Source organism: Pelodiscus sinensis, chromosome 6, assembly GCF_052426305.1.
Source record: "Pelodiscus sinensis isolate ZL-2025 chromosome 6, ASM5242630v1, whole genome shotgun sequence".
NCBI classification, from domain to species: domain Eukaryota; kingdom Metazoa; phylum Chordata; order Testudines; family Trionychidae; genus Pelodiscus; species Pelodiscus sinensis.
In genome coordinates this window covers 15,622,474-15,649,982 of record NC_143057.1, presented here as the reverse complement: position 1 = coordinate 15,649,982, position 27,509 = coordinate 15,622,474, and the positions used below count along the sequence as shown (strand labels likewise).

Here is a 27,509-nt window from a genome sequence, read left to right as displayed (position 1 = left end):
AGGCTCCATGAAGAACCCGGAGTGCCGTGCAACTCCTCTTGAAAGACAACCTTGAAACAAAGGCACTAAAAATCCACCCCCACACTTAGAAAGTTCATCAAGTGCATGGCATGAACAACACCCTTTATGAAGTTACGAGGTGTCTGTTAGACTATTACAGCTTACCTGACGGCAAAGGCTTGCTGATACACTTGATAAAACTGCCTTAAAAATACAGCATCAGATAACTGGGCACCACAGTGCCATCAGTCCACAGCACCTAATTCCCCCTATTGTCAATCATCTTTTCCCTTGTAGCCTTTCAGGGATACAGTACTGAGCCAGGCAAGGTCATTGCTACTCAACTGTACAGTCTCCTTTTGATTAAATAAACTGCGTATATGCTTAGCAGATGTTTACTTCTGGAGACCATGTACAGGGCATACTCAGAAAATCAGTACATTTTCTCTAGTGTCCACCACAGCAGACATATATTTGTGGGTAGTTCATTGCACATTCAGAAAGGTATTTTTCAGTATACTGGTTGAAACTGATTCATAAGCTTTCTAGAGACGGGAATTACCTGAGTGATTTCTCTCTTCATCCCAGATGTATCCTACTCTTCTACTCCAATAAAGCTAAATAATATGTAATTAAACTCTTAAAATACCACTTTTGGGCAGAAATAAGACTGGAAAATTTCAACCTGAAAGCTCAGGAAAGCTATAAGTAACTGAAACCAGGAAGCAAAAAATAAAGGTAGGACTTTCAAAACAGTTCAGAGGTGGCCTAACTCTACTCCCATTCAACTAAATGAAAGTTTTATCATTGACTTAAATGGGAACAGAATTCAGCCAATACTAAAGGCTTTTGAAAATCCCAACCTAAATATTTATTAAATCTAAACTACAGTTGCTTGTATCACTCCTGCTGCAATGAAGACAAAATAATGATGATCACTTTCAAAATGCTTTTGAAGCGATTTTCCTTAACTACAATCACTTCCTTTTAGCTGATGTGGTAGAGTCTAGAACTGGTTGGAAAGTAGGTTTTTTGGGTCCACTGACAAATTAAACAAAAACAAAGCTACCTTTATTTTTATGAAAATTGTCTACAGAAAATTTTGGCTTTTCAGTTAAATATCAAAACAGAAAATATTTTGGACAAAAATGACGTCTTTTGATTAAAAATGTCAATAGTGTCTCTCATGAGAATTGTCGTTTGCGAAACATGTTCCTATTGTCTTCTAAAATATGGCTCTTTGTCTGGATTTCATCTCCCATGATACATACTCTAAAATCTGGCTACGTGAAGAGGAGGCTTCATCAGAGATGTAATCAGGGCAGAGAGCTCAGCCCACAGAGGAGAAAGGAGATGCAAGGCAACCAAACATCTTCAATGAGGCAAATCAAACATTTCACATTTTGGCCAAAATCTTTATGGATTGTAGTCATTTTTAATGAAATACTGAACATTTTTGTGAAAAGCAGATATTTTTTACACAAGTTCTGTTATCAAAAAACGTTGTTTCCCATTTTAATGGATTTTTTTTTACCAGCCCTTGTACAAAGGCTTGATTTTAATAGAAAATGTTCGGGGTTCTAGGCCTAAATCGGAATATATCTCTGGTTTATGTGGGAGCTTATCTCCCCTCAAGGGATAGATTCCCATTACATGGCTGAATTTGATCCATCTTTAAACACCAACAAAATCTTCATGCTTTCATTACTAAGGAGAAATGATCATTGATCACTAGAGTTTGCTTTGTAAATATTGAAGAAATTAACTATGTGACTTTTCAGATTAAGATTGTGCAATGGCTTCTTTCTGAAATATTGTTGAGAACCAATGGAGAAGAGAATGGACACATGCTGAATATATTCTCTCAGACCCCTCTTTCACTAATTAATTCTTTCAGTGACCAAAGTCAACCAAAGATATTGGGCAATCCCTTCCTTGCACACAATCAATGCTTTCTACAACCTTCTGAAACATAAAAAGAAATGCATTGTGTGTATTCTTGATCAGTACAAAGAAATAGGTCTGTCATCATAATTTAAAAATCTCATTCCTGCCCCATCAGTAAACAGACACTATACATGCAAATTCTTTTTTTTTTCAGTATAAATAAAAAGGGAATTTATCATAGATGCTAGCTGTACCCTTGGGGTATGTCTAGACTACATGGCTCCATCGACGGAGCCATGTAGATGAGTTTACTAGATATAGGAAAATGAAGTGGCAATTTAAATAATCACCACTTCATTTACATCAAAATGGCCACTGCACTGTGCCGATCAGCTGTTTGGTGGCACAGCGTGGTAGTCTGGACTCTCCGTGGTCAACAACGGAAGCTTTTGTCAGCCGCTCCGTTATGTCTTGTGGAATGAGGCTTACCAGAGCGGTCAACAAAGGCTTCCGTTGTCGACCATGGAGCATCCAGACTACCGTGCTGTCCTGCCAAACAGCTGATTGGCACAGCGCGGTGGCCATTTTGATGTAAATGAAGTGGCAATTATTTAAATCACCGCTTCATTTTCCTATGTCTAGTAAACTCATTTACATGGCTCCGTCGATGGAGCCATGTAGTCTAGACATACCCCAAGTTCTGAAGAGAGTACTATTTCTCCATAATCACAAATGTTTAGGCAGTTCTGTTGGATCATCCATTCCATCTCCATGCCAATGCAAAGTTAACTTTCACAGTACCTTTTTACCCAATCATCTTGTTAAAAAGTCCCATTATACTCTTTTTTTCTTGAGAATCTATTCCATAGCCAAAAATGTTTCACTTTTAGGGCATGTCTACACTAAGGAGTTATTCTGAAATAACAATAGATTAAATTAAAATAAATTTCCAAATAAAATAGATTTTGAAATAACAAGGTGAGAACCACGCTTCCAAGCCTGTTATTTCAAAATAATGGGCTTGTTACTTCAAAATAATAAGTCCCACTTGTGAAGAGGAATAAACTTATATCAAAATAGTTATTTCAGGAGTTATTATTTTGATATAACTTGATAGTGTAGACATAGCCTCAGAAACCTCCTCCTGACATTCAGCAGACACTTTCTCTTGCTTCATTTCCATTCATTTCTCCTCCATGCACCATGCTCATTATTTCCTCTCCCTCCATAGGGTGAACTGGGAAGGATCATAGTGGAAGACAACTTTACTCACATGACTGACCAGTTGGATTGTATCTAGTCGTTGATAGGTGTTCATCGCATACTGTGCTTGTGCTACATTGTCATCAGTTACAAATTCACTACAACCAGTTATCTATGAGATAAGCAAACCAGGCTGGGTAAAATAAAAACCTCTGGTACCTTAGGCCAAACTTTGTACAAACCCAAATATTTTCTGACATTCATTCATTATTAATATAAAAAACGCTAAATTTAACAAATACATTCTGGCTCCACTATTATTAAATGCAAATACAAGCAATGTTAGAGTATTTAATAAGAATAATATATAGTAGGATGAAAGTCACTTCAGTTGAGAGGGCTTGAGTAATGCCCTAATAAACCACTTAAGTCCCACTCCGTCTCCAATCAGGAGTCCAGCATCCAGTCAAAAGAGACTGCATAAGTCTCCAACATCCAGCTTTCCACCTTGTGCAGGACAGCCCTGTTAATCCTGTGGCAAAGGAGCTATGCATAGCCAGGGAGATGAAGTCTGGATATGTCCCTCCGTATGGGTTTAAATGATGGGTCTGAAAGGCCCTCCATAACTCTGCTCCACTAGTTGACTTTGGGCCTAACTGCTTATGCAGACCCCAGACCAAAGACACTGTGGGTAAGTCTACCTTGCAATAAAACACCCATAGCTGGGCCATTCCGGCTAACATGGGCCTGTGGGGCTCAGGCTGTGGGACTATAGAATAGCTGGAGCTTGCGTGTTTGCATTTGAATTTTGTAACCCTGCCACCCAAGACAGCTGACACAATCCAGTGAGAGATGTTCTATTCCAGTGTAACCCTAACTTATGACCCTGACTCTAAGGGTAAGACGAGCTAGAAAAAGAGCAACCTCATTGTATCTATGAAATGCCACCTTGCTGGGGAATCTGGGGCAGGATTCCAGTTAGCCCAGCCTACATTCGTATCCTAGACGTGCACTTTCTTCTGCTTCAGTCAACATGAAAGCACCAAAACAAGACTGACAAATCTCTGATCTCTCAAGCACTTACTGTGCTTCAGAGATCAGGCTGCTTTTCACTTGTCACCATTTGTACATGAAACTGAGCAGTGGGAGTATTCAGCTGGGGACAGGGAGGGACAGAGCACCTCTGGTTGGTGCAGCAGAGTAATATGATAAGAGGAACAGAAGTGAAGTAAAGAAAGAAAAACAAAAGGGGAAAGAAGGAAGAAAAAAAGGACAAATAGAAAACAAAAGCAGAGTCAGAAAAGAGACAATAGAAAAGGGGGAGATAGAAAAGGAAAGACAAAGGACAAGGAGAAAAAAAGGCAGAGGGCCGAAATGGACAGAGAGAGAGAAAAGGAGAGAGACAAAGACCCAACAGTGAAGCTTTGTTCTTTGTTGGCCAGACTCGCCTCTCAGATCAGTGCCACCCCGCTCACATTCCAAGTAGTAGGGTCACATATGCAAAAAAGGACCAATCGCCCTGACTAAAAAAAATTAGTTTCACCGAGTCCCTGTTTATGGGTAAAACTATAGTTAAGATGAAGGAAAAGAATCTTTTGCTGTTTCAGAAACAAAGCTGGCAGTAATTTGAAAGCTGATGAATTTGAAATTTAGCATGACATGAAGGTGAAAGGGTCATGTGATGGCCAAGGCTGGGATTCAGGAGATCAGGGTACATCTCCTGGCTCTGCACAGGCCCACTGACGGGTGAACCGGGGAACAAAGAGGGCAGTTGCCCCAGGGCCCGGTGTTTCAAAAGGCACCAGGACTAGGGTCACTAGACATTTTCACAAAAAATCCCAAACATGGTAGGAAAAAAAAAAATTACATGTCCAGTATTTTCTGTTTTTTTTTTTTTTTTTAACCAGACAGGGGCCAGAAATAACAGACTCTCTGGGCGAATACCAGACACCTGCCAACCTTACCCAGGGCTCCTGGCTGTTGTTGCTACTGCTACTTCTACTGCAGTGGTGGCTAAAGTCCCCGGCCCATTCGATGGCTGTCTGAGCCCTGGACGGTGCTAAGAGCTGACTGGAGGGGGTATGGTGTAGTGCAGTTCAGGTGGTGCTGAGGTCAGTCCCACTCCTTCTGCCCAGGGCGCTGCTCCCTCCACCCCCTACCATTGCACAATTCTATTGGCCCTTTGGCTCTGCCGCTGATTGTGTGATCTTGGGAAAGTTACTTATTCTCATTGTGTCTCTTCATATACAAAATGAGGATAACTATACTTCCTTCCTTCCACTCTGTCTCTTGGTTCTAGAAAGACTGGAAACTATTCAGGGCAAGCCCTGACTTTTACTGTGTGCTACTGTGTGCCTAGCCTAATGGGGCCTCAATCTCTAGGTATTACCATATTACAAATAAGTATTAGTATTGATAATACTGTATTGACGTCTTTCCCCCACACTTCATGCATGTTGTGCCACAGTGTCCAACCCTGACCGTGGCCCATGAACTGCAGTGATGACTAATTTATTCCACCAGAGAGTTGAGACACCCAATGCTGCTTTCACTTTTACTACACATAGTGCTGAAGATTTATTTATTTATATGAGACCTGTGTGTCTGGATGCTACTTATCTTCATGCCTTTGATCTTGCTGTGTGGAGAAAGCTGCAGTATAGCTGGAAGTGCTCAGTCTAATTTTTAGTTTTGGTTGAATATGTTTCTTATTGTTTCTCCCCATATCTTGGGGGCATGAGAGGTAAAGAGAAGGACAGAATTCAAAAGAGAGGAAAATACATCTATGGAAGGGCCTTATCTTTATACACAAGCATCAGCTGTGCACAATGGTCTATCATCATCCAATTTCTATGGAAACCATTAAAAATTGATTCATTGGACAGAACACCTTGTCTGTCTTTTCTGGGAATAGTAAACTTTGATGGCATCAGAGCTACATGAAACAGTCTGCATGTGTTGATAAGCAATTATCACTGGGGTAAAGGAAGATGAGATATGATTTGGGCCTATCAGAGTGCAAAGACAGCACGGTTTATTTCCAGTGTTTTCAGGAGTATGTGGCACATACTGAGGCACAAAGCACATGGGAGCTTAGGTTGCGTGAAAATATCAAAACAAGGAGTCTGAATGCAAACTGAAACACAACATTCCCAAAGAAGGGACTCCTTATGCTGTTTCCGCTGACATTAATAGCAAACCTTCACTGGACATTACTAAGAGTAGAATCAGGGCCTGCATTTTAAAAGTGGGATGAAGGCAGGGGAAGGACCCACACAACTCATAGAATAGAGGATTTTAAAAAAAATCCAGTATAACAGAGGGAAAATGGATAAGGGAAAAGCCATGAGTATGAAACAGAGTGCTTTTATAAACAATTTCAGATTGGAGTACTTTATACAACCATTATTCAGCTAACAGCAGCAAGTACGGGGATTTATAGAACTGTATAAAATGGTTCGGATTATAGAAAAACCATGTCAAACAGCACAAAAGCTCAATTTGGGAAACTCAGCCAAGATTTTTATTAGGAAGGCTAAGTCTGGTAAAAAACGTGTCTTTGAAAGGATGATGTTAGCACATATTAATTCCTTTGCTGTTTTTAATATAGCATCTTATTCTGGAAGCATCTCAAAGATCTTTATAGTGAAAGGTGCCATCACTCACATATACCATCAATTCACTGAAAATAACTTATTCTCTCTGAAATGAAAATGATCAAGGAGGAAAGCCTACCTATGAGCACCTAGGTTTTTCAGCAAGAGTAAGAAAACATCAGAGTCACCCTCTCACATGCAGGCTTCAGAGACCTGAAACTCTAAAAATTTGATCTGCTAAAACCTCACACTTCTGCTGACTGAAAACATTAAGCACAAACATGATAGAGGCAATGAGTGCCAGTGCTGGACTGATCTAGTATTCTGCTGATGCGAGCACTGAAGAAAAAAAGAATCCAGCATTTCACAATTTGTCTTTCCAGCTCCAGTACTTAGACACGGTGTCGGGCAGGTCCTCCCATTCTGGCTACCCTTCTCATCGATAATTACTCTCAGATTATTATGCCTGGTTAGCAGAACTGATTAAACCAGGATTGCAGTTAATGATTTGATATAATCTAGCTAAAATGTTTTCTTGCACATTTTGTTTTCTGAATGCCTCTCTTGCCAGTGCCAGCAACTGCAGATCATAAGAAAAGATAATAGAATTGAGCTTCTAGATTCAAACCTGCAAGCCCATAACAGCCCTTGAAGCAGGTATCCCAACTGTCCTTCATCACAATGGGTGTCCTATATATTAGGTGCAGATTTGCTGTAATGCCACAAACTATTTTATCTCATTTTTATTATTTCAGTTTATTTAGTATCGTTACTTGAATGAATCGTGAAAATTAGTTTGCAGAAAATGTTATTTATGTTATATAAAGGAACACCTTATGTTTCCTTCCATCTGTTTCAATGGTCCTACAAACATTCTTTCTGAGTTTTGCAACTCATCAGTTTTAGTTTGGTTGGATTCTTTGAGTTTCATGCTAAACCAAACTTCCTTTCCAGGACTGGAAGCAACAAAATTTGGCTACTGGTATAGAGAATTATTGAGGCCTGGTCTATATCTAAAAATTAGTCAGATCTGGCTACATTGCTCAGGACCGTGAAAAATATTTGCCCAGTGTGATATAATTAGATCGACCCCAAAGAAGATGCAGCTAGGTGAATGGAAGAATGAAAAAACTCCCACCAAATGACACAAGTTTTAATGATGAAAAGCCCTTTGTTAGCGGGAGCTGTGCATCCACCGGTGAAGCTGTTATCTCTTGCGGTGCCTTTATTTTGTCACCAAGAGAGCTCTCTCCTGGCAAAAAAGAGCAGCTACACAGCACACTTTACAGTAGTGCAGCTGAAGTGGCACGGCCATGCTGTTTTAAAGGCCAGTGTGTAGACATAGCCCCAGTTTTCCACATCCCAACCTTGCCAGGACTCAAAACAAAGTTAAGATATTAACCGTATCTTTTCTGAGTCCAAAGCCTATATTTTGACCACAAGACCATCTCTCCAGTAAGGGGAAGAGATATCAAGCACGTTTATGGTACTTGCCAAATGTCTAACACATATTCCTTATTTAGTGAAGGGATTGTACAGTGAAGCCTGTTCAAACTTCCCTCCTCTTGTCTACTGCATGTTGCTTGATACTGGCTTTGTTTCATGGTGGTAAGTGCCTGTAAGATTATACATTTCTTCTCCCTCTCTTAACAAGCAACATATCACAGAGGGTATGTCTACACTAGCCACCCTAGTTCAAACTAGGGTGGCTAATGTAGGCATTCGAACTTGCAAATGAAGCCCAGGATTTAAATATGTCGGGCTTCATTTCCATGTTCCCGGATGCCGCCATTTTTAAATGCCCCATAGTTCGAACTAACTGCCTGTGGCTACACGCGGCACGGACTAGGTAGTTCGACTTAAAGCTCCTAATTCAAACTACCATTAAACCTCCTTGCAGGAGGAATAATGGTAGTTTGAATTAGGAGCTTTAATTCGAACTACCTAGTCCGTGCCACATGTAGCCGCGGGTAGGTAGTTCGAACTATGGGGCATTTAAAAATGGCGGTGCCCGGGAACATGCAAATGAAGCCCGGGATATTTAAATCCTGGGCTTCATTTGCAAGTTCAAATGTCTACATTAGCCACCCTAGTTCGAACTAGAGTGGCTAGTGTAGACATACCCACAGCCAGCCAGCATGAAAGAAGTATTTTAACCCATAGCCAGCAGATTCCAATCTCATTGAGACTGTGTGTATGTATCTGTTGGTGCGTCTTCTTGGGCAGTGCTTTGGGTTTTGTTTTGTACATGTCCTAATCAGAGCCTTGTCCTTTGCTGCTAGGAAATTTTCATTTATGTGTTTTTGATCCAGCAGGCCAGGTTGTTAGCCGGTGTGAAGTAACATAGTTTTGTCCATGTCAATGGAGGTACATGGATTTGCACTAGCTGAGGATCTAGACCAATGCCTTTAAGCACAACAGGGATTCATAAATGTAAAGGAAAACTATAAGCATGCTTAATATGCACACAAAACTTCTCATTGAATTTACAGATGGTAGCTTAGTGTCTCTTTATCCAATGTATTCATGTCAGCAATCAGATCCATGAATATTTTTGTGTTTAAATGGATATAATTTCCATGAATTGCTAAGGCTATGTCTAGACTGCAGGCTTCTTTCGGAAGAAACTTTTTTCAGAAGAGATCTTCCAAAAAAACTTCTTCCAAAAGAGAGTGTCCATGTGCAAAAGCACATTGAAAAAGCCAACTGCTTTTTTGAAAGGTAGCATCCACACTATATGGATGCTATCTTGCATTTAAGCTGTTATTACTATGGACGGAGTGGCCACCAGGGTACCTGTGCTTTTTCCTCTTTCCTCTTCTTTCGAAAGAACTCCCTCTTCCCCGTCCACACATACCTTTTTCCAAAAGAGCTCATTAGAAAGAGGATTACTAATGTCAGAAAAAACCCTCTGTTCTTTTGATCTACTTTTGGAAGAATGCGACTGCAGTGTGGATGTAACTCAGGTTTTGTCGGAAAAACAGCTGTTTTTCCAACAAAACTCTGTAGTGTAGACATACCCTAAGAGATTCAAAAGTATATAATATGTATGCAAAAAAAAAAACAAAAAAAAAAAAAAAAAGGCAATGCTCTTTACTCCAAGCATCCAATTAGAAATGTCATGTCAATCTTTAACATAGCTTTGTGAGGCCACATTGGATTTTATTTCCTGTTTCATGCTTCATGTATGCTATTAAATGTTTGATTATTTCAGCAGGGTTTGTGATTTGAAAACACTGTATTTTCGTCTGATGAGCGAAACATGAATAAGGTTGCTAAGGTTAAAAAATTGGTTTAACTTGCTTGCAATCATGTATTGCAGTTACTTGCTAATACAATAATTGAAAACACAATTTAATTGATGCACCTAGATTTTAACTATGAAGAAAAAGAATTGGTAATAAGTAATTCAGTCATGTAATAAAGCTTCTGGTTATTCCAACTAGTAGCAGTTATTAGAAAGCATAACTATTTTGTAATTACACTGTAATTACAAGTGTGATTATTATCTCTGTATCATAAAGTGTGACCAAGATTCCAGTTTGTGGATTTGATTAGTGCCCACATTAACTATAGTGGGCTTTGGACCAAGGTTTGATCTGCAAAGTTATTGGAGATTCTCTGAGAAGAAAGTGGCTACATGAACATAAGCTATTATTTTGTCTGTTAAACTGAGCACATGACTGGGAGTCAGGAGTTGTACATTATGCTTTTCTTACACATGGAGAGTCAGGTGAACATTTCCCTCTCAAAATATTTTACAAACTCATTTTCAAACTTCACTAAGTACAGTAATAACTTTTATTATTTAAATACAGTTATCTCTTTGGTCGAATATAGCAGCTTTAACAGGTCACAGCAACAATATGGAATAGTTTGGGACAATATTTTAAATTGAGAAAGCAAGGTGAGTATCATTGAATCATAGTATCATGGGGTTGGAAGAGCCCTTAGGAGGTCATCAAGTCCAGGCTTCCATCCCCACCCAAAGCAGGGCCAACCCCAACTAAATCATCCCAGCCAAGTCTTTGTCAAGCCAGGACATAAAAACCTCTAGGGATGGAGATTTTACCACCTCTCCAAGTAACCCATTCCAGAGCTTCACCCTCCCCCACTAGTAAAATAGTTTTTCCTACTATCCAACCTATACCCCCCTCATTGCAACTCAAGACCATTGCTCCTCATTCTGCCATCTGTCACTACTGAGAACAAACTCTCTCCATCCTCTTTGGAACCCCCCTTCAGGTAGTTAAAGGCTGCTATCAAATCCCCCCTCACTCTTCTCTCCTGTAGACTAAACAAGCCCAAATCCCTCAGTCTCTCCTCATGGGTCATACACTCCAGCCCCCTAATCATTTTGGTTGCCCTCCGCTGGGCCAATGAGACCACATCCTTTCTATAGTGCAGGGGATGGGGAGCGAACTAGACACACTCACCAGAGCCAAATAAAGTGGAATAATCACTTCTCTAGATCTGCTGGCAATGCTCCTCCTAATGCACTCTAATATGCTATTAGCCTTTGTGGCTACAGGGGGGCACACTGTTGACTCATATCCAGCTTCTCATCCACTGTAATCCCCAGGTCCTTCTCTGCAGAACTGCTATTTAGCCAGTTGGTCCCCAGCCTGTAACAGTGCTTGGGATTCTTCCGTCCTAAGTGCAGGACTCTACACTTGTCTTTGTTGAACCTCATCATACTTCTTTTGGCCCAATCCTCTAATCTGTCTAGGTCACTCTGGACCCTATCTGTGCCCTCCAGCGTATCTACCTCTCCCCCTAGCTTAGAGTCATCTTCAAACTTGCTGATGGTGCAATCCATCCCCTCATCCAGGCCTTTAATAAAAATGTTGAACAAAACCGGTCCTAGAACAGATCCTTGGGGTACTCCGCTAAAAACTGACCACCAACCTGACATCAAGCTGTTGATCACTACTTGTTGGGCCCGACAGTCTAGCCAGCTTTCTATCCATCTTATAGTCTATAGTTCCCTGGATTGTCCTTCTTCCCTTTTTTAAAGATGGTGTCATGGGGCGCACGCCCCCCAGTAGCCTCAGTGCCCCCTGACTGTCTTCACATGGCCCATCTCAGGGCGAGTTACAGTCTGTATGGGTTGCTCATCATCGGCTTCACCGCAGTTTATACTGGCCCTTTAAACAGGCCGAGTCCACAAACAGGTTCTCGTCATAGCTGGGCACCCCCGGTAGGGGGACCCGGGCCCACCCTACTCCACCGGGTCCCGGCCCAGGGCCCTGTGAGCAACCGGGTATAGGGTCACTCCCTCGGTGGGGCTAGCTAGCCGAAACCCACCGAGGCTCTCGGGCAAAGAGGGGCGCCTCCCACTCCTGCCCTGGGCCACTTCCTACCTGGCCTTGCCCAGCTGGCTGCGATCTCCAGGCCGGCGTCCCCTCGACAGGTAGTCTCCAGGTGACACCAACTCACCTCTGCTTTCCTCCAGGCCTCTCCTGGAGTCCCCGGCAACTGCTGCGGGAGAGCTTCCCTCTCCAGTCCCTCTCCTGCAGCTGTATCCCTCCCAGGAGCTCTTGCTGCCTCTGCAGTCAGCCCTGCCCTCCCTTCTCCAGCAACTGGGCCTCTCCTTTTATAGCTGGCAGCTGGGCTCATTAGCCTAACCATCTCAGCTGGTCTTCCAGCTTCCCTCAGGCTCCGGGCCTGAGCCTTGGGCTTAAAGGCCCAGTGCAGGGCAGGCGCCCTGTCACAGATGGGCACTACATTTGCCTTTTTCCAATCATCCGGGATCTCTCCCAATCTCCATGAGTTTTCAAAGATAATGGCCAAAGACTCCACAATGACATTTGCCAACTCCCTCAGTACCCTCGGATGCAATAAATCCAGACCCATGGATTTGTGTATTTCTAGCTTTTCTAAATAGTTCCTAACTTGTTCTTTCCCCACAAAGGGCTGTCCACCTCCTTCTCATACTGCGTTGCCTAGTGCAGTAGTCTGGGAGCTGACCTTGTCCAAGAAAACAGAGGCAAAGAAAGAATTGAGCACTCCAGCTTTTCCCATATCTTCTGTCACTAGGGCTGTGTCTAGGTTACATGGCTTCATCGATGGAGCCATGTAGATTAGACAGACAGGCAAAGGCAAATGAAGCCGCGATTTGAATGATCACGGCTTCATTTAAATTTACATGGCTGCCGCGCTGAGCCGACAAACAGCTGATCAGCTGTTTGTCCGCTCAGCGTGCTAGTCTGGACGCTCTCCTGCCGACATCAAAGTCCTTTGTCGGCAGCCCCGTTATTCCTCGTGGGATGAGGTTTACTGGGGCTGCCGACAAAGGGCTTTGATGTCAGCAGGGGAGCATCCAGACTAGCGCGCTGAGCGGACAAACAGCTGATCAGTTGTTTGTCGGCTCAGCGCGGCAGCCATGTAAATTTAAATGAAGCCGCGATCATTTAAATTGTGGCTTCAGTTGCGTTTGCCAAAAAAACAAATCTACATGGCTCCGTCGACGGAGCCATGTAGTTTAGACGTACCCTAGTTTACCTCCCTCATCCAGTAGGGGCCCCACACTCTCTTTGATCACCCTCTTCTTGCTAACATGCCTATAGAAACCTTTCTTGTTACCCTTCATGTCCCTTGCCAGCTGCAATTCAAATTGTGCTTTTGCCTTCTTGATTATAACCCCGCATGCCTAGTTATCTGTTTAAGTTTCCACATCTTGTAAGAGTCAAGTAGGTGGATTGTGAATAGCAAAGCTAAAATGTATTTGGGCATTACAATAGCATTTAGTGAATTAGCATTCTCCCTTCTGACAAAATATGCCATCGGATCTTTACTAGTCACAAGTTCACCATCTTATTGGAAAGACAGTACCTCCTTCAGCATAGTGGTCCAATATAATAGTGCTGCACGAGTTAAGAACTAAGGGTATGGCTACATTAGCCACCCTAGTTTGAACTAGGATGGCTAATGTAGGCATTCGAACTTGCAAATGAAGCCCGGGATTTAAATATCCTGGGCTTCATTTGCATGTTCCCTGGCGCCGCCATTTTTAAATTAACACTCTTAATTCAAACTTCTGTTACTCCTCATTGCAGGAGGAGTAACAGTAGTTCGAATTAAGAGTTTTAATTCGAACTACCTAGCCTGTGCCGCATATAGCCGCGGGCAGGTAGTTCGAGCTATTGGGCATTTAAAAATGGCGGCGCCCAGGAACATGAAATGAAGCCCGGGATATTTAAATCCCGGGCTTCATTTGCAAGTTCGAATGACTACAATAGCCACCCTAGTTCGAACTAGGGTGGCAGCGTAGCCATACCCTAACTGAGGAGAACCATTCAATGAGTGTTCAAGTACTAGTCCCTGCATCTGCAGTAACTGTCAATATTTTCCACTGATACATGAGATCATCACCATTCCTGGCTATGCTTATGGAAAAATAATAATAGCATATTAATAGCTAATAAATGTTGACTTTAAAAAACCGATCATGCTGTGCACATTCTTGAAGTTTTCCCATTCTGGAACTCATCAAACGTTGAAGAGATGAGATTTATTCTTCAAGAGTTGACTATGCAAGTTGGTGACAGGTAAGTAGTTGGTGAACTAAGCTGTTTTGTAGACAAACAAATGGGTTTTATTTTCCCTCAAGATGAATGAAAAACCCCTTCCATGTTTCGATAATACTGTCAAACCTTTTACTCCGTTGACATTTTCTATGGTGTGAAAATGCCCTCAGGAGACAGAGCTGAACACTCGAATCTCTTCCTCTGCTACTGTAATCTAACATGACAATTGTGGAGATTGCGGTTTGGCAGCTTTGCCCACACACTGTATATTAGTCAGTGGAAAACTTCTAACAGCTTTTGGAATTATTTGTGGCAAATAGGAGGAGTACAAAACACTGAGTTAGACCAATAATTGTAGCGTGGGCTAATAGATAGAGTCGGGGAAATTGGATGTTTGAGTTCTATTATTGACTTTGCTATTGCTTTGCTTCCTTTGTTTCCCCATAAATAAAAAACAACAGATTATGTAAGGTTTCATTTTTGGGTCTCTAAAAATGCATTGTGATCCTTGAAAAGTGTGGCAGGAGAAATATTGTACAATCTTTTTTGTTTTGTGTCCACAGAGTGCCTAGCACTGTGGGGATCTTGTCCATGGCTAGAGCTCCTAGGCACAGTACATCCTATAATATGTGCATCTTAGCATATCTTATGATACAAATTAAAAAGTATAAGAGATTAAATAGGCACTGCTGTGTAAAATCACCACCAAGTGCAATGTGGCACGTGCAGTAAATCAGTGAGTCCATCATAAGCTACCTTCACATCACATAACTACTCTGTATATTTCCAGTGGGTGTCTAGGCCTCATCTGGCATTCACTGGAATCTCATTGCTTTTCACGCTGTGCATTTTGCACACAAGCCTAGCACAATAATTGGGAAAACAAATTTAAAGGCAGCTTTTCTATTTTGTAGGGTAAAATTTAACACAGGATTTGAGACAATGGTCCTGCCACATAATGAAGAGCTACATGTATACGTCTGTTCTGTCAGATGGCACAGCTAATAGTTGGTTTCCCCTATTTCATCAGATCTTGATACGATGACTAGACTGACATGGCCATCTACCCTCTATGAATTTCTCATCTCCTTTTTGTGTTTCCTTAACCGGGCAATTGCTAATCCTAAACTCAATTAGAGAAACAAGGTGGGAGAAGTAATATCCTTATCACTACCCATTTCTGCTGGTGAGAGAGACAAAGGTTTGAGTCATAGAGAGCTCTTCTTTAGGTCTGGAAAAGACACTCCTAGTGTCACAACAAAATGCAAGATGGAACAAATTATTTAGCATAAATAATGAGAAATCCTGTGCCATCTTAGGCTATGTCTACATATCAGCATTATTTTGGAATAATGTCAGTTATTCTGAAATAACATACTGTGAGTCTACACAGCAAGCTTGTTATTTTAAAATAAATTTGAAATAATGGACGTCTTACTCCGACTCCTGTAACTCTCCTTGTACGAGGAATAAGCGAAGTCAGGAGAAGAGCGCTCTATTTTGAAATCACTGCTGTGTAGACAGAGCCTAAAGTAAAAATAAGCTATTTAGACTTAAGCTACGCAAGTAATATTGTTCAAGTTGCATCGCTTATTTCGACTTTAGCCCTGTAGTGTAGACATGCCCTTAGAGACTAAGAAAAATATATATAGTATCATGAGCTTCTGTGGGCTAGACCCACTCAAACTCATCTGAGGAAATGGCTTTTGGCCATGAAAGCACATGATACTATATATCATATATATATTTGTCTTAGGGTACGTCTACATTTGCTCCCTAGTTCGGACTAGGGATGCAAATGCAGACGAGTGAAGTAGCTAATGAAGCCGGGATTTAAATATCCCGCGATCCATTAGCATGATCTCACCGGTGCGTTAGTTCGAATCACAGCTGATTCGAATAAAAAAAATGAGGAGTAACGTTAATTTGAACCAAGGGCTTTGATTTGAACTAATGCGTCCCAGCGCACACTTCCTGGTTTGAATCAGCTTCATTAGTTATTTTGCTCGTCTGCATTTGCATCCCTAGTCTGAACTAGGGAACAAATGTAGATGTACCCTTAGTCTCTAAGGTGCCACAGGACTGCTCTTTTTTTTTTAAGTTACAGACTACCATGGCTACCCCCGAGACTTTTTAGCATAAATAGTTAGCACCTACTGCAAAAGACTTTCCAAAGTGGCATTAAAAGATATTATCTCACTTTCCTGTATGTCTCATATTCCTGAACCCACATGATTACAGTTACACTACATACAATGAGCTCAGTGATATTTATTGCTTTTATTTCCTTGTGATTGATGCAAATTGGAGATGGTGGTAATTATTTTTCACCTGGTTAGATGAAAAGTAAAGATTCCAGGGTGCTCTGCCCACTGCCTTTGATTATTTATGTAATTTTACTTTTTAGTCTTTTTATGCAAGTGTCATTGAGCTGTGTGCATCTTAGCTAATGTAACACATAAAGCAATCCAGGCTGGTGCTAAACAGAAGTCATTGTTTAGATGACCTGATTTGTTCATTACAATGTTTTCTGGGGAGCATCCATTAATAACATGGAATATATTCTGAACACAGTATCAATTCATTTGTAGGAATACAGAAACATAAAGGATTTATTAAAGTAGTTAAAGAATTAAATTATTCCAAAGAACAATCCTTTGGAGCTGATGTAATAAATACATAAAATATAACTGCTCAATTTTGGTAAAAAAGAAGCACTTTTCTATCACTACATATGTTTCAATTATAATTGTCACAATAGTCTTTGACATAAATACTAGTCTTTGATATCGGCTACCCCATCTCAGACTGCTATGTCAGTGTCCTCAGAATGGTGGAAGGTTGCATAATTGCACGATAGGTGTACAGGATTACATCTCTCAAACAGAATTTGGTGGCACTTAGCTAACTGGTCCATTAGAAACATGTCTGCACAGAGTGAGTGGACAGTAATAAGATGGAGTTTTCTACTGGCATAGCAGTTAGTCTCACATGGTTCTTCTTTTGTGAGACCACTATAAAAGACAGACAGAATGCAAAGTAATTACAATCACATTATCTTGTCAGAGCTCCTTTCATTGCAGCTTTATTAAAATGGTTTTCCATTCTTTAAGAGAAATTGTAGCTACAAAACTAAGAGGGATTCATGGAAATACCCTAGACCAAATGCACTCCTGAAGAAACTCCACTAGAGGCAGTGGGGTTACATGAGGAGATAAATCTGGTCCACTGAGGTTGGCCATAAATATAAGAATTGTGGAGTTTTAAAAATAATATATGCTTATATGTTAATTTTCAGAAAAAATAATTTACAAGAATTCCACAATACAGTGTCAGATCAAAAGGCTGCTCAACAAGTTCACACAAATATGTATTGCTTGCTTTGTAGGCATCTCTCAAAAATTCATTCAATTAGGGATTCAGTTCAGTAACAGGCATCAGAAAGCAGTTAATGAGTAAGCTGGAAGGAAAAGGGGACAAACCGGGGCATCAGGGAAGATGGCAGTTCTGACCAAATGGCATTTCAATACCTGAGAGGACAGGGGTGAGAGGGAGGAGACGGTACTATACAATTCACATTAAAAACTTGTGATCCCCACAAAAGGGAAGGGAAATCTACATATGACAAAAAGCATAATTTAGTTTGCTATGTTCATTACAAACAAAAAAAAGAGACAAGACTTACTGAAAGCCACTGCAAACTACTGGCTGTGGTGCAGCTCTGACAGCTTGTGAATCTCACATCTCTGCCCATAGCAACTTAACTTTGCAATGAACGCTTGAAAATGACCAAAAGAGGGGAAAAAAAACACTACAATAAAATTCAGTTCCCCCAGAAGTTGGTTGTCTAGCCAAAAGACAAAAAAAGTTAGAACCACAGCAAGTCCATGAAATTGCACTGATTTACACCAGCTCAGGGTCTAGCCCCAGAGGTGTTTTGTAGAATGAGCATTCACTGCTTCCTAACCTTCTGTTTTGAACATGACTTTTTAGTGTGATGTATATATGTATGTTGAAATTGGACTTGGAGGGAAACTGAAAGAGAAAGGGAGAAAGAATGGAAGAGAAAATACTATACTGAAGAAGGCCTGTCACAGAGATATAGGAATAAAGTAAAAACTGTCCAGAATTTTTGGTGCCAGACCTGAAACTTAAAATAAAATAGTCCAAACAACATTGCACATTTATGTAACAGTACAACACCTTTGAGATGCACCATGTGTGGATTTCATTAAAAATGCAACAAATGGTACACTGCAGGAAGGGGTGGGACACAGAAGAAGGGAGGATTTGAGCCATTGACACTGAGAAAAAACCCTTACTCTTATTTTTTTTAAAGGCACTGGATCGATAGAACTGGAAGTCAGGTGCACCAGAGCAGCAAACCTCTGAAGGTGAAGGGCACTAAACAGACTTACTTCCACTCCTACACCCAATCCTGGAGGTTGAATTGTTCTTCAGCACAATACAGAGTAGTCTCAGGGACACTGTAAGTTGAATTGTCATGTAACAGCTCCCAAGAAGCCATCATGCTCCTGGCGTCTTTGAGTGCACTGTGGACTCCCAATCAAGTCGCTCCTGCTTCAGGCACAATCCCTAACATCAGAGATGGGAGGGCAGCAGATGACTGGCTAGCAAGATTTCAGCTACACAGCCCAGAAAGGAGAGGATTGAGTAATACCATCTCAGTCTGCAATCACCCCAGTGCAACCTACAGCATGCATGCCATAAGTGCGATAAGATCACCCCAGTGCAACCTACGTCTTGCATGCCACTTATGGCACGCATGCTGTAGGTTGCCGATCCCAGAACAGGGATTGGCAACCTACAGCATGCGTGCCATAAGTGGCATGCAAGCCAATTTTGAGCAGCTCACAGGAGCTACGTCTACTTTGAAAGCAAGGCCAGGGATCACACTATTCTTACTTTGAAGTAAGAATAAGAGCCTCCGGAAAAGGGCACTTTTCCCGGAGGATCGGGGCCAGTCTAGACGCTCTTTTCCGGCTTTTTTAAAAGCCGGAAAAAAGCGGCGGACATTTTTATTTAAATGCCGCGGGGGATATTTAAATCCCCCGCGGATTTCCCTACGACGACTAGTGAAATTTACATGCCCCTTCCGGAAAAGGGGCCAGTGTAGACGTAGCCAGGGAGATCAGCTCCTCCTCCCCTATGCAGTGGGAAGCCTGTGCTGCCGCTGGAGCCCTCCCCCTTCCTTGGAAACAGATTAGGCTGCACTGCACCTGGTGGTGGTGGGAGAAGGCATCCGGGGCCAGCCTGGGACTGCGTGGCTGAGGCAGCAGCGCCTCCAGGATTGGCCTGGGATCACGTGGCAGTGGCTCCTCCAGGGCTGGCTCAAGACTGTGTGGCCACAGAAGCAGCTTCTCCAGCAGCCGAGACCACTACACAGGACAGCTGGGAAGTCACCATGCAGTTCTGGCCCCAGCTTCTGTCCTGGAGAAGGTAGGTTGGAGCTGGGTTAGGACTGTCTGGTATCTGCTCCTAGGGCAGGCCGCAGGGTGGCTGCTAGGGCTGGACCTGGAGTTGTGGTGTGGAATGGGAGTGCTGGGGACCTGCTGTGGCAGTGGCTGCTGCTGCTGCGGTGGGGGGATCTGGCTGCCGTTCTTCTGCCATCATCACTGGTGGAGCAGCTCTGACGACAGAGGCTGCTTAAAGTATCAAACTACGAGCCCGAGATCAGAGAACTTGGCAAGGGAAAGCAAGGCCAAGGATCACACTAAATGTAAGATCTGCATCTATATTTATTTATTAATGAAACTGCTAAAATATAAGTAGGACTTTTATTGACTTTAAAAAGTATCACTGGCATGCAGACCTGTAAATAGAAGTGAATAAATTAAATCTTGGCATGCCTGTTCTGAAAGTTTGCGGATCCCTACTCCAGAAAAAGTTTTGTTACATGTAACTTCTTTAGACCTCAACATCAGAATCAATCTGTTAGTCTTTAAGGTGCCACAGGACTCCTTGTTATCTTTTTTTTTTTTTTTGATGATGATGTGAACATATTTGCACAGAGTAATCAAAACGCAGGCATACCAGGGATTTATAGAGAAGCAATACAATATTTTCTGTCTTATTATGTATCTCTTTCTTAATGATTCCCAACATTCTGTTTGCTTTTTTGATTGCCACTACATGTGGAGTGGACGTTTTCAGACAGTTATCCAGGACCTCTTTACAACCCTTCTGTCAAGGCTGTTCCCCATTCCTGCATTTTGAGTACAGAAGGTGGGGGCCCACAAGAGCCCTTAAAATACTTTGTCACTATGGGCTTCTGCTTAAAAAACTCTCAAGGTCACACATTTCCTGGCCTTGGGAGATAGACTGCTACCATTGAGTGAAATCCCCCTTCTTTTTGGACCCAGGAAGAAAGCATTTGAACTTCTCCCAGTGGGTACCCCCAAGTGGGTACCACAAGAGAGCTCGGAAAAAAAAGAAAAGAAAAAACAATCTGCAATCTCTGAGAGCTGATCTCTCAGTCCTAGGCATGCATATACAGACCTCTTATTACCTTCCAGGACACTAGAATCATATAACAGCCTTAAGAAAGGTGATTTTATTAATAAAACAAAAAGATAAACTTGGTAAAGTATACTAGGCTGTTAGGTGTTAAAAAGCAACTGAGAAAAGAACACATTAAAACAGAGAATTGTATTTCTGTGATTCAGCTTAATATAGCAAATGGGGGTGGGTGGGAGGCACATGTACTTAGCACAGAGAAGATTAACCAAGCAACAAAACAAAGAAAATAATCTGATCATGTCTAAATATATCTTTCATTCCCTGATAGCTATCCGTATTACTTACAGATTAATGCTTTAAGGTCTAGTCCATTTCCATGCCCAGTATTCCTTGTAAGCATGGTAGTTCCGCCTGGTTCAATTCATCTTGTTCCCCCAACTCCTCTCTTAAAAACTCTCACAAAGAAAACAATGGCAGGTAACACTTCCCATTCAAATTCTGACACCCTCTCTCATTGGCTCTCCTGGTTCCCTCCCAACACTCTTTAGCTACCTGAGTTTAACCCTTAGTCACTGAATGCTGGCCAGCACTCCTTCTATCCATCACACCGTCTCTATATCATTGGCACCTACATGAACCACAACCACTGGCTCTTCCCCAGCACCACACATATGTCTATCTAGATGTCTTGAGAGATGCACAACATTTATACCAGGCAGACAAGTCACCATACGGTTTTCCTGGTCATCGCAAACACAGTTTGTTCAGCTCATCATCTGATGAAGTGGGTTTTACCCATGAAAAATCATTACACTATATATTTTAGTTAGACTTTAAGATGCCACAGGACTACTCATTTTTATAGTTATCTATTGTTTCTAATAATCATATCCCCCATTACTAATACTATTCCTAATAACTGGAGTTCCCTTTCCTGAAGATGCATCCTCTCTTCAATGTGAGAGGATACCACAGCATCATCTGGATGGATGGTCCCATTCATGGGATTGTTTTCCTCTGCTCCACTTCTCCATCATTCACTCTCCTCAGCAGCACGGAGTCTGCTGACCCAAGATGGAACTGTTCTATTATGCCCTGGAAAGTATCATCTGTCTGTGTATCTTAACGACTCTAGTTCAGCCATTCTGGTCTCCAAAGCTTGTAGGAGTCTCTGAGGGCCAGGAGCTCCTTGCATCCAATACACACATATGCCACCTACCCATAGAGCAGGTAGTCATACATGCTACATAGGGTTCAATAAACTGGAAAGCTCCCATTCTGCTGCTGGGCTTCTGTCTGCATCCTTTTTTTTACTCCTGGAGCTTGATACTTTCTTGATTGGATTTTGGTTTTAAGTTTAAACAAGTGTAAGGAATGTTAAGTGTATGTATCCCAGTTAAGAGTTGGTGTGTGCTCAAAGGATTAGGGATCAAAGCCTCCTTAAAATATGCTCAGCCTTGCTTTGCTGGCTGATAGCCTCAGCACATGGTTTTCCAAACAAACAGACCACACAGTATCTTTTGGTCAAGCAGCATTGTACATTGCAAACACAAACACACACTACAGACAGCAACTTATCCCAACAGCCTTGTAATCACTCCTCTACCTGAAGAACTCCCTCGCAAAAGTCCCCTGATAGAATATGGAGTCCTGCAGAGTCTTTCCACCAGATTTTGAGTATGGGAAAATAAATCATTAAATGGTATAGTTCCCAATACCCACACTCCAGCTGGAGTTGTGGCCCAATACTTATTGACTCAAGAGTCAGTATTTACGACTTATTAAGGCAGCATGAAGGAAGTTTCTATTCCATGCACAGCATGCTAATTGGGAGACTATGGGATTTTTTTCTGATAAATTCTCTGGATTATTCCTTCTTTCTATAAGCAACAGTTTGTATCTCAAGCAAATAGTAAGGCTGCATCTAGACTGCATCCCTCTATTGACAGAGAGATGTAGATCAGGCATGTCGAAATTGCTAATGAAGCAGGGATTTAACTATCCCACACTTCATTACATAAGCATGGCTGCCGCTTTTTTTCAAAATGGAGCTTTTTAAAAAAACAGCATTCTAGACCGGGATCTTTCAAAAAATAAACCCTTTCAAAAGATCCTGTAAACCTCATTTTTTGAGGAATATAGGATCTTTTGAAAAAGGGTTTATTTTTCAAAAGATCCCCATCTAGACTGCTTTTTTTTCGAAAAAGCTCTATTTTGAAAAAAAAGCAGCAGCCATGTTTATGCTAATGAAGCATGGGATATTTCAATCCCTGCTTCATTAGCAATTTCGACATGTCTAATCTACATCTCTCTGTCGACAGAGAGGTGTAGTCTAGACACAGCCTAAAATATGCCGAAGGAGACAGCAATGTCACCATTAAATCTATCCCATCACTCAATTTTGGGTGAGATCCTCCTACATCGTATAAAGCCTGGAGTAGTAGAGAAGAAATCAACTTTTCATGGTGGTGTTGCAGATTGCTGTTCCCATAAAAGAGCAGCCCGTCTCTGGAGCTGTAATGAATTTCATTCAGTAAGATTGTCAGCAGCCTTTGGAACATGTGTCAGTTACTGCACTCCAAATACTCATTGCATTTTAACAACTATCCTGACCCTGCCACGCAGTACCAAAGTCGAACATGAGCCAAAGCCCAGGGGGCAAGAATGCAATAGGTAGAGATGCCTGTGTCACTCAGGCTGTGTCTACACTGGGCCACTTATTCCGGAAAATCAGCCGCTTTTCCGGAATAAGCTGCGAGCTGTCTACACTGGCCCTTGAATTTCCGGAAAAGCAACGATGCTCTACTGTACAAAATCAGCCACTATTCCGTAAAAACTATTCTGCTCCCACTCGGGCATAAGTCCTTATTCCGGAACACTGTTCCGGAAAAGGACCAGTGTAGACAGCCCAGTAGTCTTTTCTGGAAAAAAGCCCCGATCGCGAAAATGGCGATCGGGGCTCTTTTCCGGAAAAGCACGTCTACATTGGCCACAGACGCTTTTCCGGAAAAAGGACTTTTCTGGAAAAGCAGCCTGCCAATGTAGACGCTCCTTTTCCGGAAAAACTGAAAATGGAATAGTATTCCGTTTTAAGCATTTCCAGAAATTCATGCCAGTGTAGACACAGCCTCAGAGTCAAAAAAATGGGATTTAGTGGGTTCTTCCTGTGCTTTTAATTTCTTTCAACAATGAACTATACAGGCATCCTAATAATTAAACCATTTACTTCTTTGGGGTTACAGTGACCGGTAATGATCCAGACAGTGCACAATCAGCAGACTGCACTCATTTGTTCAACTGCTTAACAGCACTACTATGAGAATATCATTGTTTATTATGGCTTAAAGGCAGTAATCACTTTACATAATGTGAGGATTTTTTTCCACTCAATTACTGACATGCTTTGGGCTGATGAGAATAATAATTATGCAGCAATTACTTGTACCTCTACAGATGATGCTCAACAATTCAGGTCACCGCTTTTTAAATATATGTAATTTTGTTGTCTTTGGTATAATTTCATTTAATCCTTTTAAAACTCTAAGAATAAAAATCTAGATTATTATCCTGTTCTCTCTATGCATCCCTCCCCCAAGCCTTAACTGAAACAAATAGGAGTTCCCATTAGTAAGTTCACAGACAACAGAAACACTAGCAGCTGTGGCAAGGACCCCTCTTTCCTTGGCCAGCAGCCTCCTTCTCCCTTGCCCCTTGCCAGGGGATGGGCTTGCAGCTGGGTTCTGGGGTAGGGAGCCCAGTCACTCCCTCTGGGACTCCCTCCCCTGCTGTCTCTAGCTCTATAATTGTAGATACTTCATACATATCTAATTCTTGTCCTCTGCCGCCTTCTAACTGGCGAGGCTTTTAAAGGCCTCCAGCAGGCCTCTGGCAGGCCAGAAGTGGAGTCAGCTGGCCCCAGTCTGCCTGGATCAGCTCCCTCCCAGCTGCTCCTAATTGCCCTGCAGCCCTCTGCCCCTAATTAGCAGGCCTTTTGGGGCTGCATTTTTCCCACTCTGTGCAGCCGTCTGGCCTGACCTTGACACACAGCATAGGAAGTCAAGTTCACATTTTAAGCTGATGGAGGACAAGAAAGAGAGACAGACTGCTGTGCACTACTATTATGGACACAAAAGAAATAGCTGAAATCACAGGACATTGCCATTGTATTCCTATTCTTAGGGATAATTCCCAATCTATCAACTTGAGTTACTTGCTATCAACAATACTATAGTTGACAGCCCTTTTAGAAATTTAGTATAATAAACATTTCATACTTCAATGCACACACCTTTTACTAATAGTAGCTAAGCGTGAATGCAGACCTTACCATGAGAGAAATGTATCTGATAGCCCATTCAGCATCACTTTATTTCTTAAGCACAAAATGAGCTCCTTATTGGTATCAATAATAGGTTTTGCTTAAAAGAGGCAGGCAAAGTATGAATGGGCATGAAAAGTATTTAACTGAAACTATGACAATCTGATGGTAAGAGATTGAGGTTAAGAACATGAGCATAATTATTTACCTCAGAGATGAGACAGGTTGGGAACACTGCAGTGAAAGCTCTGTCCTTGGGGAAGAAAGAATTTAAGCCAAATTCTCTGCTGGCATACACCTACTGCCTCCAATGAAGTTATGCTGTCAAAGAGCTTGGACGAACATAGTTATAATACATTGTTTGCGCATTGCCCAAACACCTCACAAGAAACCAGTATAAAAAAGTTCCTGTAGTGACAAGTTTAACATCTACATTCTACATGCAAAAGCAAGTGAGGGACATCAGCAGACAGGGAGAGGAACATAGGGAGGATACCATTATATGGTTTATCAGAGGCATGTTCAGAGGTTAGAAGTTCCAGTCATTTTTATGTTGTTTATTTTCTTCTGTCAGTTCTTGTAGATTTAGTGCAGAAGTGAGTTTTTAGGAGGGATTTGAATAAGGCAAGGGAGATGGCTGAGCAAAGAGATTTTGGAACGAGGAGTTGTAGCACAAAAACACCATGAAAGTCCACAGATAATACTGTGATAAGAGGAGATGAAAGAGGATATCAAGATGGGCTTTACTACAAATAGAAGGAACACGAAAGGAGGTGTAAAGTTTCTCAGACATTACAGGAATGGGTGCCATGTACAAACTTTCATAGATAAAATTGGGTTGGATTGGAACTCTGCTTTGGTACATCTTATCTCAAATGTTATGAATCATTCTGCTTCTGGAAGGAATTCATTTCAGAGTGCTTCTGACCCATGGAAGCTACAGGGTTCAAACGATTTGAACTGATCAGATCAGATCAGTAATGCTGGAACTAGTGGTTCTGGAGATGCTGCAATACACCCTGACTTGAAATAAAATCTTCATGGGGTAGCTGAGTTGGTCTGTACAGGATAAACTAAAAAAACAGCAAATGGTCTGGTAGAACTTTATAGACTAAAAAAGCATGTAGATGGTATCATGAGCTTTTGTGGGCACAGCCCACTTCTTTGGATGATCGGCGTGTACTTACTTTGGTCATCTGAAGAAGTGGGCTGTGCCCACGAAAGCTCATGATACCATCTACATGCTTTGTTAGTGTATAAAGTGCTACCAGACCATTTGTTGTTTTTTTTAGTTTATTTGAAATAGAACAACACACAAAATACCTGGCTTGTACCGTCGCTATAAAAATTGTCCCAGCACCCCAGATCTGTAATCATAGCTATAATGTATAAAGCACGGATATATTTGTGTGTGTCCATGAAGATGCAATATCAAATGAGAGACACTTGGGAACTGGGAAGAAAGGGCAAAAAGAGTAGATGTCAGAAATTTAGTTCTCCAGAGAAAAGAATGAAATTTGGGGAGGGAAGAACTATGATCCAGGGGGTTTGAGAGAAGAGAATCATGGAGAGGACTGAGAGAAAAGGAACAAGGTGACAGATGTCACATTAGCAAACCAAAGTGGCAAGGTAGTGGAGTAAAGTTATTTTTTTGTTGATAACTCTTTCATATTTTGATAATATAAAAAGAGTGATGGTAAAAAGGCCTGGATGACCAAGGTAGTTTGTAGAGACCGAATGTTGAAGAGATTGGAAATGAAGCAAATGACGTATAGTTGGAATTGTTTAGCACTCTATGGGAGGGGCATGAAAACCTCAGGGAAGCAGGTTTTCAGACACTGGAGACAGGTTTATGTATGGACATGTGACTTGGCACTCCCATTATTGTGCATGGGTAACTCCATGCACAAATGGACATTTGTGAAGGCAAGGGCATTTAGATGTGCTAATGTGGCTCCAGACTCCATGCAGAGTGCTCTTAATTTATGCTTAAGTTGGTCTGTTATTTGACACTATAGCTATCTAAACTTCAGGCATGAGCTTTCGTGGGTGCAATCCACTTCTTCAGATGACAGGAGTATTAGAAGTCCTCTAATATTAGAGTATTAGAATACTCTATTATTACTAGAATATTAATAATTATTCTTGGATCTGGACTTCTAATACTCCAGTCATCTGAAGAAGTAGGTTGCGCCCACAAAAGCTCATGATAACATCTACATCATCTAACTGGTGATAATTGAATAACTAGATCCCACTTTTTCCAAAGCACTAAGGTCAGCTAGATCTAGACAAATATTTTTGATTTGGTTCATGTTTAAAGAAGGGATATATTTTTGTCCTGTACCTGAACCATGACGTGATGAACTAGTTGGATCTTGTTTGGGTGCAAGAGATGACAACATTCAGAAGGAAGGGGAGCAATGCATAGGCCAGAGGGAAGCTACAAACAGAAAAGCCAGCTTCTTTTGAAAGCAGAAGGGCTGAGAGCATAAG

At 41.6% G+C, this 27,509-nt stretch overlaps 1 protein-coding gene across 5 annotated transcripts in view; it reads right to left on the bottom strand.

Annotated features, from left to right (window-relative positions):
- The window catches only part of LINGO2 (leucine rich repeat and Ig domain containing 2), an 839,851-nt gene that overhangs the window by 33,958 nt on the left and 778,384 nt on the right, over nucleotides 1-27,509 (bottom strand). The window contains exon 1 of one of the 5 annotated variants that reach the window (XM_075931453.2): nucleotides 12,126-12,396. The exons of 3 other annotated variants lie outside the window; for them this stretch is intronic. In XM_075931453.2, coding sequence (XP_075787568.2) covers nucleotides 12,126-12,317 — 192 coding nt within the window. In that variant the 5' untranslated portion in view covers nucleotides 12,318-12,396. Of the gene's footprint in view, nucleotides 1-12,049; nucleotides 12,397-27,509 lie in introns of those variants that run through there. One more of the 5 variants, XM_075931454.2, reaches the window with a different exon arrangement.